At 42.7% G+C, this 19,375-nt stretch overlaps 1 protein-coding gene across 9 annotated transcripts in view; it reads right to left on the bottom strand.

The window, feature by feature from the left end:
* Window positions 1–19,375, bottom strand: part of LOC134351958 (receptor-type tyrosine-protein phosphatase mu-like) — a 1,067,206-nt gene that overhangs the window by 61,220 nt on the left and 986,611 nt on the right. For all 9 annotated transcript variants that reach the window (XM_063058925.1, XM_063058929.1, XM_063058945.1 and 6 more), the window contains one exon: window positions 944–1,041. In XM_063058925.1, coding sequence (XP_062914995.1) covers window positions 944–1,041 — 98 coding nt within the window. The remainder of the gene's footprint in view (window positions 1–943; window positions 1,042–19,375) is intronic.

Raw genomic sequence — 19,375 nt, 5'->3', positions numbered from 1 at the left:
GAAAAGTCATTAAGTAAAATTGCCACTTGTGATTTTGCAATTTAATGCAATAGGACTGTCGACTAAGGCAGCAGATGGATCTCTGTTAATGACACATCAGAGGTTTTAGTCTCAATACAAGCAGGGCCGGTGTGAGCAGTTACGTGATATGCTGCTATAAAAATTGGTTCGTTAGAAGAAAACAGTCAAAGCACAGCTTTTATGTGACTTTGATATCAGCAACAAAGAGAACAGCCTGGATCTGGGAAAATTAAAAAAAAGTCCTTTACTGGCAGCACATGAGTTGGGAACAGAGTCCACTTTCAAGAGGTGCAGCCTATAACCAGAAACTTTTCTGTGGCTCCTGAATCCTCTGCAGAGGGCACACATATATCTCAGTTAAGGTGAGTTCATTTATAATGATTAAAAATTGCTTTGAGGGTGAGTGAGTGTGTTACAGGGAGCTCACAGCAGAATTTTCTATTTTGTTTATACACTGGTTACTTATATATTCATTTGTAAGATCTGAACGTCACTGGCAATACCAGCATTAATTATTACCTTGAATTGAGGAGAAAGCTAAAAGTCAAACATCATTCATCAGCTAGACTGGATAAAGACAGCAGATTCCATGGCTGAACAACACCAGCCTCCCTGGTAGTGAGTTCCCAACACAATCTGATGGTCTTGGGCGCCATTACTGAGACAGAGCTAACTTAAAAAAGTATGTATTGAATTATTTGAAAGGTGAGATTTGAAATCATGCCAGTTGTAGTCTGTGGTCAAATGTTCATGATTAGAACTCAGGCTTAGAACCAAGGTCTTGTTGATACTGAAACTTGCCTAACATCTAGGAACCAAAACTCACATATGATCAGTGAAAGAAATCGTTCTGCCCATCCTGTGAAAATGAAGCCATGACAAGTCTCTCAAGATGATTCATTTCACTTCTGGGCACACTCACCCTTCCAACCTCCACCAGGTTTGTCACCATGACAATAGAAGCAGTATTTTCTTGCCAAATCATCCTCCAGAAATCGTAGACTGTTTCTTGCATTGGTCCTGCACACAGATTAAAAGTTTCCAGACATCAGTATATGAGAAAATGAAACATTCAGATAGAAACTTATTCTGAACTTTTATTCTATATTCTGAATAACTTAAAATAGCAACTAAGACAGCAATATCACTCGCTAATTTCCAACCTCTGAAGTGATTAAACTTTCACTGTGAATGATTTTAGAAGGAAAAGTTAAAATATGTATATTCAAAAACAATAATTAGAATCAGGAGTTGATACATGGCTCCTTAAGCCTGTTCTACCATTTAATCAATTCACAACAGACATAATTATAACCACAATTCCATATTTCTATCCAATTGCAATAACCTTTACCCCTGTGTATTATGTATTGGTCAACCTTTGCCTTAAAAATATTCAAAGATCCTGCTTCCATCTGTCTTTGTGAGCGAGGGTTCCAAAGACCCAGAGCCCTTTCTCATCTATAATTTGTAATGCTAGATCCAAACTCTCCCACAAGAGGAACCATCCTCTGCACATTCATCCTTTCCAGATCCATCAGGATCTTGTATCAGGCTCCGTAACTCTGCTATCATCCTTCAAAACTTCTGCATATACAGCCTTTTCTTACAAAACACCCTGCTATTTCAGTGATGTCTGTGGTAAAGCTTCTCTAAACTGTTCCTAATGCATCAACACCCTTCCTTAAGCAAGATCAGTAGAGATATGGTCTCATTACTGCGCCAACATAACTAACGCATAATATCCCTACTTTTGCATGAGCAATAAACAAAGATAAACATATGGAAGATAGAACATAGAAATATACAGCACAGGAACAGACCCTTTGGCCAGTGATTTCCGTGCCAAACACAATTCCAACCTCAGACTGAACTTCTTCATTCACACTGTTCCCTGCATATTCCTGTCTCTCTCTGAAAACCTCCTTCATGTCTACTTCCATCATACCCCTGGAAGCCCGTTCTAACCACCACTCTTTGTGTAAAAACAACTTGACCCACACGTCATCTTTAAACCACCACCTCACCTTTCATGCATGCCCTCCATAATTTAGCATTTCTACCTTTGGAAACATACTCTCACTGTCTAACCTATCAAAGGCTCTCACTATTGTATAAACTTCTAACACTCCAGATAAAACAGCACAAATTTGTCTATATCTTTTTAGCTTTTCACTGCACTTAAATACAAGCCTTCCGCAATATCATTCAGTAGGATATATAAATCCCTCTTAGTCTTTCAACCTACTCACTAATCTCATCTCTTTCCTTTTATGGCCTCTATGTCCTCTTCATGACTTAAATTACTGTCTGTAATTGTGTCAACAGCAAACTTAGCAACTAGATGTTTGGTCCTTTCATCCAAATGAGATACGTGACTGAAGGGTCCCGGCCCAAAACGTCGACTATTTACTCTTTTCCATAGATGCTGCCTGACCTGCTGAGTTCTTCCAGTATTTTATGTGTGTTGCTTTGGATATCCAACATCTGAAGTTCAGTTCTTTGTTTGTATAGCTCCTCAGAAGGAGCCATAACATATTTCTTATCAATTTCTTTAATCTTGTCCACAATTACCATCTCCTCCTGCTTCTGTTTCTTCCTCAAAGCAACGGAATACGAAATAATCTGACCCCGAATATAGGCTTTAAAAGTGTCCCAAAGAGTGTTAACCGAAATATCTTCTGTATGGTTAATTGTAAAAAAAAGCTCAATCTGTTCATTCATAAAATTAACAAAGTCCGAGTCCTGAAGTAACAGCGAATTAAAACGCCATTGTCTATTGTTTGGTATATTGGCCATAATTTTAATAGAAAGCTTAAGTGGAGCATGATCCGAAATGGTTATAGAATCATAATCACATTTAATCACTGAAGAAATGAGACGAGAATCAATGAAAAAATAATCAATTCTTGAATAGGAATGATGAACATGTGAAAAGAAGGAAAAATCTTTTTCCTGAGGATGCAGAAAACGCCAAATGTCCGTCGACCCAGAATCAGAAAGGAAAAAATTAATCAAATTTGCAGATTTATTAGGTAAAGTCCGTAAAGGAGCCGAACGGTCCAAAGCTGGAGATAAACAGGTATTAAGATCTCCGCCCCAAATCAATGAAAACTCGTTCAAATTCGGAAACTGATCAAACAATGATTTATAAAATTCCGGACAATCCATATTAGGAGCATAAACATTAACCAAAACTACTTTTTTATTAAATAGTAAACCACTAACCAATAAAAATCTACCATTCGGATCAGAGATAATATCCTGTTGTATAAAAGTAACTGAGGAATCTATAAAAATAGAGACGCCTCGAATCTTAGCATTGGAGTTCGAATGAAATTGTTGTCCCTTCCAGAATTTGAAAAAACGTAGTCTGTCCCCCCTCCGTACATGGGTCTCTTGTAAAAATAAAATTTGTGCTTTAAGTCTCCGGAACACTTTAAAAACTTTTTTTCTTTTAATAGGATGATTAAGACCATTAGTATTCCAGGAGACAAAATTAATAATAGATTCCATAAATCCTAAAGTCAACCCACGACAAGGAGGATTGACAATAGGCGCGACCCACAAACCCGGAGAGGAAACAGAACATACAAAAGATACCGGGGAAAAGGACGCAACCAGTACTTCAATAATGTATATAGCCCAAAGAAAAACAAACTAAAACGTGAAGCCCCTCCCGCCACCCCCCAGCCCAAGACCCCAAGGCAAAATCTAAAGCAGACCCGCCAGAAAGAAGCAAGCGCTAAAACTACCCCCATGACTTCCGGTATACGCTCCCTAAAAAAAAGGTATAAATATGAAAAGGATCAGCTAATTGTAAAACAGTAAAAAAATAAGTAAAAAAAAGTTAGCTCAATTAGAATACACACAGAACAGAACAAAAGCCGGAAAATATATATTAAAAAAAAACCACAATAAACCTCAAACTCATGAATAGACACAGCAACAAAAAAAAATAGGATTATTAACATAAAGTGATTATAAAAAGCAAAACAGAATAAAATTTAAACAAAAACTACAAAATTTAAGGCCGCACAGGAAATACGTAAGATGACAAAAGGGAAGTAACCACCCAGAATCCCCTGGGAAAAGAAAGAAATGACGCAGTTAAAAAGAAAGTTTAGTAGCCATATTAAGAAATCGAAAGTAAACTTTTCTGCCCAAATAGGGCACAGAAAAGTTAAAATCAACCAATTCACAGCCTTCACCATTGTAATCTAAGACACTTCTGTAATATTCGACATATGAAATTTTGGTTACTTGATCGGGACATACTATTTATTCCTAAATGGGTAGCATTGGAATTACAATCTGTTCAGGGTTATACACTTGGTTCTATTTTAGGTTCCTCTCTTCCTTTTGATTCGAAACGTCTTAAGCAGGTCTCTAACCCGATAGTTAAATATGCTTTGCGCATTTGGTTTCAATTCAGAAAATTTTTTGATCTTAATCAATTCGGGTTAGCGATTCCTATTTTAGGTAACATATTTTTTCCTCCCTCTTTTACGGATCGCGCTTTTCAAACTTGGAAGACTAAGGGTATTTTACGGTTTTTGGATTTATTTTTAGATGGTTCCCTTATGTCTTTTGAACAATTATCTAACAAATATAACTTATCAAGAATACATTTTTTTAGATATTTACAAGTTAGAAATTTCCTAAGTACTATACTTACTTCCTTTCCAATGCTTCCTCCTATATATATTTTAGATTCGATAATTAACCTTAATCCATGTCAGAAAGGTGCATCGGCTATGATTTATAATATTATTATGAAACTTAGGAAAGCTCCATTTGATAAGATTAGGGTAGATTGGGAACAGGAATTGGGGCTTACCATTTCTGTAGATGATTGGGGGCAGATTTTACAATTAGTTAATACTTCCTCTATTTGTGCTAAACATTCCCTAATTCAATTTAAAGTGGTTCATAGAGCACATATGTCCAAAGATAAGTTAGCGCGTTTTTACTCGCATATTAATCCTTTCTGTGATAGATGTTCGGGGCAGATAGCCTCTTTAACTCATATGTTTTGGTCTTGCCCTACTTTGGAAACTTTTTGGAGAGATATTTTCAATATTATTTCTAAGGTATTAAATATAGATATCTCTCCTCACCCTATTACTGCTATCTTTGGACTACCTAAAATTTCTAGTAATCTTTCCCCTTCAGCCCGTAGAATGATTGCATTTCTTACTTTAATGGCGAAAAGATGTATTTTACAACATTGGAAAGAGCTTAATGCTCCAACTACCTTTTTTTGGTTTTCTCAGACGATTTTATGTTTGAATCTGGAGAAAATTAGAAGTAACCTTTATGATTCTTCATTTAAATTTGAACAGATTTGGGGACCTTTTATTCGATATTTTCATTTAATGTAATATTTACCCTTCTTGTTTTCTCTTCACTGTTTTAATGGAGGTCGGGATTGAGGACGTGATTTTAAGTTTAACTCTGTTTGGTTTCAAGTTAGCCCATTGCTTTGCTTTGCTTTTAGTTAGTTGCACGGTGGGTTTTTTTTTGGGGTTTTTTTTTTTTTTTTCTTTTTTTCCATTGATATATATAAAATCTAGTATACTATTATGTTATCTTGGTTTCTTATGTTTAAATTACATTGTTTGTAGTATTTTCTTTTTGGTATTGTTATCTTTTGGAATTTTATTATACTTTAACATTGTATTAATGTTTATATGGCTTACCTTTTTTGTATACTTACTCAATAAAAAGATTTAAAAAGAAAGAAAGGATATCCAACATCTACAGATGTTCTCATGTTTCAGATTAAACTAAAGGCTAATTTGCAGGTTGAGTCAGTAGTAAGGAAGGTGAATCCAATGTTATCATTCATTTTGAGAGAACGGGAATATAAAAGCAAGGATGTAATACTGAAGCTTTATAAGGCATCGGTCAGTCCACATTTGGAGTATTGTGAGCAGTTTTGCACCCCATATCTATGAAGGGATGTGCTGGCATTGGAGAGGATCCAGAGGATGAAGTTGACAAGAATGATTCTGGGAAGGGAAGGACTGTAATGGTTAACAGTTGAGGATCTTTTTATGGTTCTAGGCCTGTACTCGCTGGAATTTAGAAGAATAAGGGTGGGAGGGAATCTCAATGAAACCTAATTTATATTGAAAGATAAATTGGATGTGGAAAGGATGTTTCCAATAGTGGGAGAGTCTAGGACCAGAGGGCACAGCCTCAGAATAGAAGGACATCCCTTCAGAACAGAGATGAGGAATTCTTTTTTAGCCAGAAGGTGGTGAATTTATGGAATTCATTGCCACAGATGGCAGTGGAGGCCAAGTCATTGAGAATATTAAAAACAAAAGCTTATAGATTCTTGATTAGTAAGGGCATCAAAGGATACAGGGAAAAGGCAGGAGAATGGAGCTGAGGGGGAAACAATCTGTCTTAATTGAATGGTGGGCAGGCTTGATGGACTGAATGGCTTAATTCTGCTCCCATGACTTACGATCTAAACAGTCTGATTCTTGTAATTTTGCACTTCAATGAAAATGGAACTGTATGTAAAGACATATCGAAATGCAATATTTATTAATTGATCCCCAAATCTGCGCGTATGTTTAAGGATGAAGAATTGCAAGTGGATCAACAACTAGGGAGCCCAGACCAGGGATAGTTGATCACAGGATTAAAAGGGAGATGAGGGAAGATGACCCCTCCGGAAGTATTTGGAGGTCTGGAGATGAAAACCCAAAATGAAAATGAAAGTTGGAAGATCAAGTGCAAAATGGAATCAGGCAGGTTTGTTCTTTCTCAGCTGTCGTCACCACGATAGAACGAATGGCCTCCTTGAGTGTTGCAAATTTTCTATTATCCTATGACCATGCTTGATCACTTTTCACCTTAATAGACAAAAACTTTCCCATCAAATCATTAAAAAAACTTGATACATAAAATATTCACATTGATAAAGAAATAATGATGTTGCTGTTCCATGCCTTTGTTCTGAATTTGTTATTCTATTAAAGAGCTATGAGTCTGAGCATAGATCTAAAAGCTTATTACTTATGTTCAGTCCTGGCACTGGAGATACGGTTGCCAACTGAAGTAGGTATAAATTCAGGGACAATGCAGTTCTACAGAGGAAATCACAAATGGAGCAAACCTAAAGGCACAACATTATGGTACCGTCATTTTATGAGTTCCATCTATTCTCCATCAATATTTCCCTCACTGTTACATATATATGAGAGGGCTAAAAACTTATAGGAAGAGTAGATCAATTGCATCGCTGCATTAATTACAGAATTATTCAATAGTAGAGTCTCTGAGACCGCTGTAAAGCATGGGCTCCTCAAAGAACTCCTACTTGTGGTTCTACACTGCTGAGATTTGCCTTGATCTGAAGCCTTCAAATCTAACTTTCCACTACCCCAATTAAAGCAGGTCTGTACTAACCAGAAGGAACCCGGAGGCACCACGTGATCCATAACAGAGCACTATCCATGGAAACATTTGAATTCTGTTGAACTCCATAAAAGCAAAGTTCTGAAGCTCTTTCTCTTTCCACAATATTGTACCATTTTGTGCGGTTCGATGTCTCTCCAGAGCACTCATTAGCAGCTTGTCTTTGCTGTTTGATCCCAAAACTGGTTACACTGAAGTAAACTTAATCTTTGGTGCCTTGCTTTCTATTGAAGCATACTACCTCTTGAAATATTAATGCTTTACTTTCTGCCCGAATTGATGGAAATGAATGGTTTTGAAAGCATTTTTCCTTTAATGTTGCACTTAATAAGTATTACAAAAATAACATGTTAATCAGTTCCACCAAAGCTGTTTGTGAAATTACTTTCATACTGTTATCTTTAACAAGTTCTTTGATTTTTTAATATTAAAAAACTGATTGATGCAATTTCTTTGTTATGCATTTTCTGCATTCCTTCATTAGTATTCATCACCTCTGTTATTTTAGCATAAGATAGACATTAAAGTAATCTCCATTCCTTTGTTCTGTTCCTTGGCAGCCATTCCTGCTTATTGTTGACTTGCAAAGCTGTTTTCCTTGGAAGCAATTCCACATCACGTAGGGTCAGTGGTGAACCAGACTATTCCGCTTATTTTGGCACTTGGATTTCCGAAGGTTTCCAGCACTCTGATACCTGAACAGGCACTCAAATGGAATGAAATATCATTCCCCTTGCATATACAATACAGATTATAATGTAAGGTTCCACACCAGTAGTTGGCAGTGTGCCTGTGAGAAGGTTGCAAGTTCAAGCCTTGGACTGGGACACGCAATTGACTGCTGTTGACTGTGGAAGCAGCAGCATACCACACTGATAAAGGTGCCATCACACAGTTAAAGGACAGAGGCACCTCCAAATGTATTTCCAAAGGCCCTTAAAACCAACAGCAAAGTTTAATAAGCTGACTAAACAGGAATATTGGATATTTCTCTTAATTAAAGAGTAAGACAGCACAGAAACGAGTGTCTCAGTCTAACAGTCTGTACGTTCTCCCCGTGACTGTGAGGGTTTCCTCCGGGTATTCTGGTTTCCTTCCACAGTCCAAAGACGTACTGGTTGGTAGGTTAAATGATCATTGTAAATTGTCCTGTGATTCAGCTCTAATTTAAATTGGGGTATTGCTGGGCAGCATGGCTCAAAAGTCTCGAAGGGCCTATTCCACATTGTATCTCAATAAATAAATGTCAGGACTTGTGGTTGTTCAGGCCAGGAAATTAGTCCTTGGAATGTAGGAGGCTGTGAGGTTACTTCATGAAGGATAATAAAATCATGAGGGATGTCGATAGGGTAAAAACACTCAGACTTTTTCCAAGGTTGGGGAATCAAGAACGAATTTAATAAGAACTTGAGGGGCTTTATTTTACATAAAGGGTGGGATGAGCTAGCTGACAGAGAAAGTGATTGTGGCACCTACAAAAACAACTTTTAAAAGACAGTTGGACAAGTATGTGGATAGGTAAGTTTGAGAAGATTAGGAGTCAAACACTGGCAAATAAACCTAATTTGAATAGGACATTTTGGACGGCATGGACTGACCCATTTGGGATAACGGGTCTGCTTCCTTGCTGTATGACTAAACGTACACACAAAATTCTGAATATAAAGGAAAGGTCATTGGGGCCTTTACCACATTTATAAATTCAGTTATAAAACAGGAGAGACTTATCTATTTAGCACACGCAAAATGCAGGAGGAACACAGCAGACCAGGCAGCATCTATGGGAAAAAACGTACGGTCAATTTTACAGGCCGAGATCCTTTGTCAGGACTGAGAAAAAAAAATGAGGAGTGATTTCTCCAGTCCTGCCGAAGGGTTTCGGCCTGAAACATCGACTGTACTTTTTTCCATAGATGCTGCCTGACCTGCTGAGTTCTTCCAGCACTTTGTGTGTGTTGCTTGGATTTCCAGCGTCTGCAGATTTTCTCTTACTTGATACTATCTATTTATTTGCATCTTGCAAAAATGGTAACATTCTGCATTCATCTGCACTAAACATGAACAAGGTCAATTGATACAAGAAACACCAATAGGTTGCAGCTTACCCTACACTACATAAAGCTAGACATTGTAGCGGTGTGCTACACACAGCGCTAGAATAACCACACGGAGTCGGTGAGTTAGAGTTGCGATGAAAAAGATTTATTCAGACTTCGCGGCCCGCTTGAAAGCCTTCCCGTTCCCGCCCTCCCTGGGCGGGACTACTGTGGGGAATGCATATTCCCAGACCCTTTCTGCGCGCGGGATTTTCCCCCTGCTGGTGAAGATGGCCTGGCGCCCTTTTTGGGGCCGGCCCTCTGCCTGCGCGCGCTGTTGTGAGCCGGTTCGTGGGTGCCAGAAAGGGGGTCGCCACATAACCCCCTCCCAGAACCGGCGATACCTCCCCCAATGTCCACAGTCTGGATCGGCCTCTGTTTGGGAGGTCTGCCCCTGCGCCGCCGTGCCTGAGACTGGACCGGCTGCGCCAAGTCCACATGGGCAGATTTGAGTCGGTCCACTGTGAAAACCTCCTCTCTCCCCCCAATGTCCAGCACGAACGTGGACCCATTGTTCCTGATCACCTTAAACGGCCCCTCGTAGGGCCGCTGTAGCGGTGCCCGGTGTCCGCCCCGTCGTACAAAAAGAAACTTACAGTTCTGCAGGTCTTTGGGTACGCAGGTCGGGCTCTGTCCGTGCTGTGAAGTGGGTTTGGGGGCCAGGTTACCAAGCCTCTCCCGTAGTCTGTCCAGGACTGCTGTGGGTTCTTCCTCTTGCCCCCTTGGGGCTGGTATGAACTCTCCTGGGACAACCAGGGGTGCGCCGTACACCAACTCAGCCGGCGAGGTGTGCAGATCCTCTTTGGGCACCATGCGGATTCCGAGCAGGACCCAGGGAAGCTCGTCCACCCAGTTAGGCCCCTCCAGGCGGGCCATGAGAGCCGATTTCAGGTGACGGTGGAAGCGCTCCACTAGTCCGTTCGACTGTGGGTGGCAGGCAGTTGTGTGGTGTAGCTGAGATCCTAAAAGTCTGGCCATAGCCGACCACAGGCTGGAGGTGAACTGGGCGCCCCTGTCGGAGGTAATGTGGGCCGGTACCCCAAAGCGTGCTACCCAGGTTGCGATCAGTGCTCGGGCGCAGGATTCGGAGGTGGTGTCGGTGAGCGGGACTGCCTCTGGCCATCTGGTGAACCGGTCTACCATAGTTAGGAGGTACCGCGCTCCTCGTGACACTGGCAGGGGCCCCACGATACCCACATGGATGTGGTCGAACCTCCGGCGGGTGGGTTCGAACCGCTGTGGCGGAGCCTTGGTGTGCCGCTGCACCTTGGCCGTTTGGCACTGCATACACGTTTTGGCCCATTCACTGACCTGTTTACGCAGTCCATGCCACACGAACCTGTTGGCGACCAGCCGGACAGTTGTCCTGATGGAGGGGTGCGCTAAGTTGTGAATGGACTCGAAAACCCGCCGGCGCCAGGCTGCTGGGATGACGGGGCGGGGTTGGCCGGTAGGTACGTCACATAGTAGGGTCCTCTCAGCTGGGCCTACGGGGAGGTCTTGGAGCTGTAAACCGGAGACTGCAGTCCTGTAACTGGGGATCTCAGCGTCTGCCTGCTGTGCCTCTGCCAGCGCTGCACAGTCCACCCCTTGGGACAGGGCCTGTATGGTAGGTCTGGATAGTGCGTCCGCCACGACGTTGTCCTTTCCAGAGACATGCCGGATGTCCGTCGTGTACTCGGAGATGTAGGACAGATGTCGCTGCTGGCGGGACGACCGGGGTCCGACACCTTCGTGAACGCAAAGGTAAGCGGTTTGTGGTCTGTGAACATGGTGAAGGGCCTACCTTCTAAGAAGTACCTGAAATGCCGGATTGCCAGGTATAGTGCCGATAGCTCCCGGTTGAAAGCACTGTATTTGAGTTCAGGTGGTCGTAGGTGTTTGCTGAAGAACGCCAGGGGTTGCCAGCGGCCCTCGATGAGTTGTTCCAGCACTCCACCGACCGCTGTGTTGGATGCGTCCACCGTGAGGGCAGTAGGAATGTCCGTTCTGGGGTGCACTAGCATTGCGGCGTTTGCCAAGGCCTCTTTGGTTTTAACGAAAGCAGTTGTGGCCTCTTCGTCCCAAGTAATGTCCTTGCCCTTACCCAACATTAGAGTGAACAGGGGTCGCATGGTTTGGGCTGCTGAGGGGAGGAAACGGTGGTAGAAATTCACCATACCCACGAATTCCTGCAAGCCTTTGATTGTGTTGGGTCAGGGGAAGTGGCGAACCGCGTCTACCTTGGCCGGCAGCGGGGTTGCCCCGTCTTTAGTAATCACCAGCAACTTTGATGTGTGTTGCTTCCCTTGCAAGTCGACCAGCAGGCTGTGGGCTCGTAGAAAATCTGCCCCCAGCAGTGGTTGGGCCACGGCGGCCAGTGTGAAGTCCCACGTGAACTGGCTGGAGCTGAACTGTAGCCGCATCATGCGGGTGCCGTAGGTTCGTATTGTGCTGCCATTAGCGGCCCTCAGGGTGGGTCCCGGTTCTCTGTTGCGGGTGTCGTAACTCGTTGGAGGTAAGACGCAGATCTCCGCTCCGGTGTTGACCAAAAAGCGGCGTCCCAACTGCTTGTCCCAGACGTACAGGAGGCTGTCCTGATGGCCAGCCGCCGTAGCCATCAGCGGCGGCTGGCCCTGGCGTTTCCCGGGAATTTGCAGGGTGGTCTACAGCGGCGGGCCTCTGTGCCCCACTGCTGGTGGTAGAAACACCATTGTTCGTTGGGCTCCTCACTCCCGTCGCCGGGTTTTGTAGGCTCTGCTGCCCGGCCTGGTCTGGTCTGTCGTTGGGCACACGGCTTGGTGATCTGTGCGACGGATGCCCCTCTCTCTTTCCTGGCATTCCACAGCACATCTGCTCGGGTCGCCACCTCCCGGGGATTGCTGAAATCTGCGTCGGACAGCAGCAGGCATATATCCTCGGGCAGTTGCTCTAGGAACGCCTGCTCAAACATGAGGCAGGGTTTGTGTCCTTCAGCCAGGGCCAGCATCTCGTTCATTAATGCTGACGGCGGCCTGTCTCCCAAACCATCCAGGTGCATTAAGCGGCGTGCTCGTTCGCGCCGTGAGAGTCCGAAAGTCCTTATGAGCAGGGCTTTGAATGCTGTGTATTTGCCGTCCTCCGGGGGCAACTGTATAAACTCCTCAACTTGTGCAGCAGTCTCCTGGTCGAGTGAGCTCAGCACGTAGTAGTAGCGAGTGGACTCCGAGGTTATCTGCCGAATGTGGAATTGTGCTTCTGCTTGTTCGAACCATAATTGGGGTCGCAGCGTCCAGAAGCGTGGCAGTTTTAACAAAACTGTGTGAACAGATGCAGCGTCGGTCATCTCTGGTCCAAATATCGTTTGGGCCGTCGGGGTCACCAATTGTAGCGGTGTGCTACACACAGCGCTAGAATAACCACACGGAGTCGGTGAGTTAGAGTTGCGATGAAAAAGATTTATTCAGACTTCGCGGCCCGCTTTAAAGCCTTCCCGTTCCCGCCCTCTCTGGGGCGGGATTGCTGTGGGGAATGCATATTCCCAGACCCTTTCCGCACACGGGATTTTCCCCCTGCTGGTGAAGATGGCCTGGCGCCCTTTTTGGGGCCGGCCCTCTGCCTGCGCGCGCTGTTGTGAGCTGGTTTGTGGGTGCCAGAAAGTGGGTCGCCACAACATGACAATTACAGTGAGGGGAATGCCAGGAGAATTGACTCTCATAAGTAGAATATCTGATGATCAGGGCAGCACTTGTATTCCAAGCTCAGCAGGCAAACATTCACCATTCACCTTTAATTATTTTAAACCCTGCAAGCGTTTTGGAGTTGAAAAATAAATCGTCCCTGTATAATTTATATTCACTTTCCATCTCTAGATTTGTGACTCCAATAGTTGATTTTACATATGCAAATTGACTACATTTTATATTATGAAGTGCTGGTAGTTTTACCCTAATTAAGAACTATTTTGTTTAAATTGCTTTCAGGAAACAAATTACGCCACAGTGCATTACTTGTTAAATGCCATGCATGCCTGATTTCATACATTTCCCGGGGATACATAACAACAATCTATAGTAAATTACACTAATGACTACCATATGTGCTCCTGCTCAATGAGAAAGCAACACTTGCATTTTTACAGCGCCTTTAACAAACCAAGTTCCTTGCAATTAAGCAAAAGGTTTTGAAGCGTAATTACTACTGGAATATTGGAAATGCCTCAGCATTAACTGCAAGGAAGTTATGGTGACCTGCTTAAATGGGGCTGGTTGAATTAAGTATTGGTCCAGATTCTGCGAAGAACACCCCTGCTCTTTTTCCAACAGTGCTGTGGGTCATTTTGCATTTACCTGGGAAAGCAGATAGTACTTTGATTTCACAGCATCACTGACAGAGCAGCACTGCTTCTGCTCTGCTAACATCAGAGTGTTCATAAGGATAAGTGAGTAGTTTCTGAACTGTACCATGATATACTTAAATGATAGTTAAACGGCATTGACAATGTTCCCCTTTAGGTAGTTACTGTCTATGGCACTGGCAATCAGCATCTTATGACCTTGTAAAGAGCTGCAACATCAGTGGTGAGGATCAAGGAATGCGCTTTGAGTCAGTGATCTGAACGTTATTCAGGGATTTATTTTTTGTGTCTGAATGAATACGTCACAGTTGTCACTGACTTCATCAAGACCTGTGTGAATGAGTGAATGACTTCGAGAACATACTGGACATACTCAAACCAAAAGTTGTGAATGAACCAGGGGATTCTTAGTCCGTTAAGGGTTAAATCTGTGTCATTCAAGACCGGTGATTCAGAGCCATACAAAAAGTCCACAGGAGACTGAAGATACAAACTCAGTGTTTCAGTTTATTCTTCTCTGCCATCAGATTTATGAATGGACAATGAACCCATGAACACTGCCTCAGTGTTTTTTCTCCTCTCCTTTTGCACTACTTATTTAACTGAAATTTTATTTTTTTAAATATACTTCTGATTGTAATTTATACTTTTTATTCTGTATTGTAATGTATTGCTGCCACAAAACAATATGCCAATGATATTAAACCTGAATCTGATTTGGTTTGGATTTAGCATGTTAAAGATACTATGTAAATGCAAGCACTTACAGTAACAGGATCAAGGCAGCCTTTTTTTTCCTGAAAGGCACTTGGGTTACCATCAACCACTGTTTTAAGCTGCTCTTCATAATGGACGTCCATCTGTTTCCATGTTGATGCCAAATAGCCTATCTCCCAAGCCACGACTGTGACTTTCAAGTAACTTCTGCCATTTAACTTTAATGGCTAAAGTGTCAGTGAGGAACTGTTACCAGACTGTATCTCCAAATAAATAAATAAACAAAATAAATTATATTTGCCATGCCCAAACCAATTATTTTCAACAATGGGAAATGCTTAGTATGTTGTTGCCCAACTTTAAGAAACTTGTAAGGAATAGAGATATAGAAGCATCTTTGATTTTGTTGAGGGAAATATTTTACACAATAACTGCTGGAACTTTTCTGATGTCCACTTTGGCTTACTTTTTTATCAACTGGTTTTCTGGCATAAAAAATAAATTTTTGAATTGCTGTTATATTGTACTATTAAAAAAAGGACAGCAGCTATATAAAAAAAATCTATCGCTGGATTTGTACTGAGATTTTATGAGCATGGCTGAATATAAGCAGATTTGCATCTCAATCAGCTCCATACTGAATTACATCTGGAAACTCGCCTGGTATTTATCAGGCCAGATGTTCCTGGCAGTGGTGGGTTGCCTGAGCTCCCCATGCACCAGCCTGCTGAACCCACAGTAATGTGTGGACCCCATAGCATGCTCTTTATAAATCTCATTTTGTGCCGGGACCAGTACAAGCACCACCAGCGGGATACAAAAAAAAAGTTTGTCACCTGGCCAAAATATGTTAATCTTTTGTTAATGCCCCTGAAGTTTAGGAACATTCAGCAATTATTCAAAACTGAACAATAATTACAATCTTAAGAACTCAAAGCTCTATAAAACACTAAAAACAGTATGTAAAATAATCACAACTCGCCTTTCTCCATCACATCCAGTCTTCTCCATTTAAGTGATTGGTTTTACTGTTCCTGCACAGGACTAATTTGATTCAAGTTTAGAACAAATTCTGGGAATTGCAAGGAGTTGCCAATCTAATGCTGGACTCTGGGACGAGTTCGTCAGCGGACTGCAAGCAGCACAGCCCCAGCGAACCCCTATCACCAAGTCCGGGACTCTCCATTCAGCATGCTTGCCATGCATAACTGGCTTTCTGTTAATGAAGAAGGGAAATGCCAGAAATACCTTGTGGTTCTGCCAGCATTTGTCAGGATCAACATCCCTCTGTACATGCCAGTGCAGAGCCTGCCGGAGCCAACATAACTGGTTGCCCCTGCAGTCAATTTGAATATCAGTGATCTATTGTGCTGTGTGATAATATCTTCACCTTTGTGAGTAGGTTAAATGCTTGTGAGGATATTGGCCACTGGTTATAGCCCCGTAACTCCAGTGAAACAGAGTATGTTGAGTACAACTAGTGGCCAATATTCTCTTATGTATATGACACCAGTGTTCAAAAGGAGACACAAGAGATTGCATATGCTGGAATCTGGAGCAACAAACAATTTACTGGAGGAGATCCATCCTGATGCGGGTTTTCGACCTGAAGCATTTTCTTTCCTCCCACAGATGCTACTCAGCCTACTGAGTTCCTCCAGCAGATTGCTTGCTACTAGTTTCGAAGATGGATTTCATCTATGTGAAACCAGAAGTATGTTAACAGACACATAGATTCATAATAAATACAATACAGAAGCAGCCCTTGTGGCCACTGAGAATGTATTAACTATCAACCATTCATTTACCATACATTACTCTCATGTTTTATTCTGCCCACATTCTCATTAACTCAAGCCAGATTCTACCATTCATCTACACAATAGAGCAATTTATATTTGCCAATTAACTTACCAACTGCATTTTAGCAATGATCGATTGACTTTATCCAATTTTGAATTTTGAGTAAACTGATGCTGAGATTAAATACTATGAGCCTGTACTAATGAAGAAAAGCACAACCCATCACATTTTATCTTACAATGATCTCTCTGGAACACAAGCTGTTCAAAGGTGTACCAGACCAATACTATCAAGAGGTAGATTGGGGGAGTGTCAGGCAAATATATGAACCTAGCCTGTAGCAATTGGCAAAATAGTTTGAGAAAGTGGTTAAAACAAAAGTATGGAACATTGGTCTCTAGGCAGAGAGTAGAAGAGCAGGAACGTCCGGATGAACCTTTGTAAAACACAGGCTTAGCCACACCCAGGAAGTTGAGTCCATTTCTAGGCAACTTTCTTGGGAAAGATGTAAATGCTTTGAAAAGAATGCAGCAGTGATGATTCCGGGGATTAAGGGCTTTAAAAATGTGGATGGACTAGAAAAACTGGGATTGTTTCCCTTGGAACAAAAGAATGAAAAACAAGATGTTGCTAGAACTCAGCAGCCTAGGCAACAACTGTGGAGGGAAATGGACATTCCTCCAGAGCTGAAAAAGGATTTGATAAAGGTGCTTAAAGCCATAAAGAGTTAGAAATAGAGAGAAACGCCTTCCATTTGTGGAAGGATTAGCAAACGAGGGGCATAGATGGAAACTAATGGCAAAATAAACATTTACCATTAAAGACCCTCATCATCCCTGACCTCTGCCCCCTTCTCATGACTGACATCAAGGAGCATGTACAAGAGCATGAAGACCCATAATCAAGCTGAGTATTTGAGCTGTGATGTCCATCGATGCCATGGCACAGATTTAGTTCTTTACGTTGGGATTTTAGGAATGGTTTTGACTGTAAGTACCTCGGGTCAAGAATGATGAATTCGGAGAAGGACATAAAAATATGCAAGGCGCTGGCGTGGAGGGCTATGAACGACATGAAGGAAATCTGGAAGTTGCACCTGACCAGAGGGCTTCAAAAGAGGATTTTCATGGCAGGCATAGAGTCCATTCTCACGTACAGATGCGGGACGTGGATACTCACCAAGACTATGTGAAAGTCTCTAGATGGTTGATATACACGAATGCTCCGGACGGCTCTTGACGTGAGTTGGCCACAGCACATGACAAACGTTGTGCTCTATAATGACCTACAGATGCTCACCACTAAAATCGAGGCGAGAAGACTGCAACTAGCGGGGCACTGTCTATGCCACCCCAAGCTACCTGCCAGCCTAGTCATCATATGGGAGCCCAAGCATGGGAGGATGAACCCTGGGCGCCCTCCCAAGACTATGGTCAACACGCTCCTAGCAGACAGCGGCACGGGTAATGTAGATGAACTGAACAACTGATGAGGGAGAGGGAGAAGTGGAGAGTCCGTCATCGTGCCCAACACCGGCCCCCTAGGCCTGAGTCGATGTAGTTTGGGGCAGAGAGGGAAGTTAGGGGTCAGGTTAGGGTTTGGATTCGGGGATGAGAGAGAGTTTTAGACATCAGGGGTGGTAATGAAGAGTCTGGGCACCAGTTTGAGTCCAGGTTGAAGTGCTCCATTTTGCCTTTGTTCAAAGTTCAAGGTTCAAAGTAAATTTATTATCAAAGTACATATATATCACCATTAACAAAACTGAGATTCATTTTCATTTGGGCATTCATAGTAAATGCAAAGAAACACAATAGAATCAATGAAAAACCACGCACATGATGGGCAAACAAATAATGTGCAAAAGACAACAAACTGTGCAAATATAAAAAGAAAGAAAAAAAAATAGATAAGCAATAAACATCAAGAAATTGAGATGAAGAGTCCTTGAAAGTCAGTTCGTAGGTTGTGGGAAAAGTTCAGTATTGGAGTGGGTGAAGTTGAGTGAAGTTATCCCTTCTGGTTCAAGAGCCTGATGGATGAGGAGTAATAACTCTTCCTAAATCTCATGGTTTGAGTCCTGGGTCTCCTGTTCCTCCTTCCTGATGGCAGCAGCAGAAAGGAAGGATGACCTGGGTTTTAGGAACAGCTTCTTCTCCTTCGCCATCAGATTTCTGAACGGTCCATAAATCCATAAACCTCAGAATTTTACGCAAACACGAGGAAATCTGCAGGTGCTGGAATTTCAAGCAACACACATAAAAGTTGCTGGTGAACGCAGCAGGCCAGGCAGCATCTCTAGGAACAGGTACAGTTGACATTTTGGGCCGAGACCCTTCGTCAGGACTAACTGAAGGAAGAGCTAGTAAGAGATTTGAAAGTGGGACGGGGAGAGGGAGATCCAAAATGATAGGAGAAGACAGGAGGGGGAGGGATGGAGCCAAGAGCTGGACAGGTGATTGGCAAAAGGGATATGAGAGGATCATGGGACAGGAGGCCTGGGGAGAAGGAAAAGGGGGAGGGGGGGGAAACCCAGAGGATGGGAAAGGGGTATAGTGAGAGGGACAGAGAGAGAAAAAGGAGAGAGAGAAAAAGAATGTATGTATATAAATAAATAAATAACGGATGGGGTACGAGGGGGAGGTGGGGCATTAGTGGAAGTTTGAGAAGTCAATGTTCATGCCATCAGTTTGGAGGCTACCCAGACGGAATATAAGGCGTTGTTCCTCCAACCTGAGTGTGGCTTCATCTTTACAGTCGAGGAGGCCGTGGATAGACATATCAGAATGGGAATGGGACGTGGAATTAAAATGTATGGCCACTGGGAGATCCTGTTTTCTCTGGTGGACAGAGCATAGGTGTTCAGCGAAATGATCTCCCAGTCTGCGTCAGGTCTCGCCAAAATATAGAAGGCCGCATCGGGAGCACTGGACACAGTATATCACCCAGCCGACTCACGGGTGAAGTGTCGCCTCACCTGGAAGGACTG

The sequence above is a fragment of the Mobula hypostoma genome, chromosome 1 (genome assembly GCF_963921235.1).
Source record: "Mobula hypostoma chromosome 1, sMobHyp1.1, whole genome shotgun sequence".
NCBI classification, from domain to species: Eukaryota; Metazoa; Chordata; class Chondrichthyes; order Myliobatiformes; family Myliobatidae; genus Mobula; species Mobula hypostoma.
The sequence above is the reverse complement of the archived record's forward strand: the minus strand, read 5'-3'. Positions and strand labels throughout refer to the sequence as shown.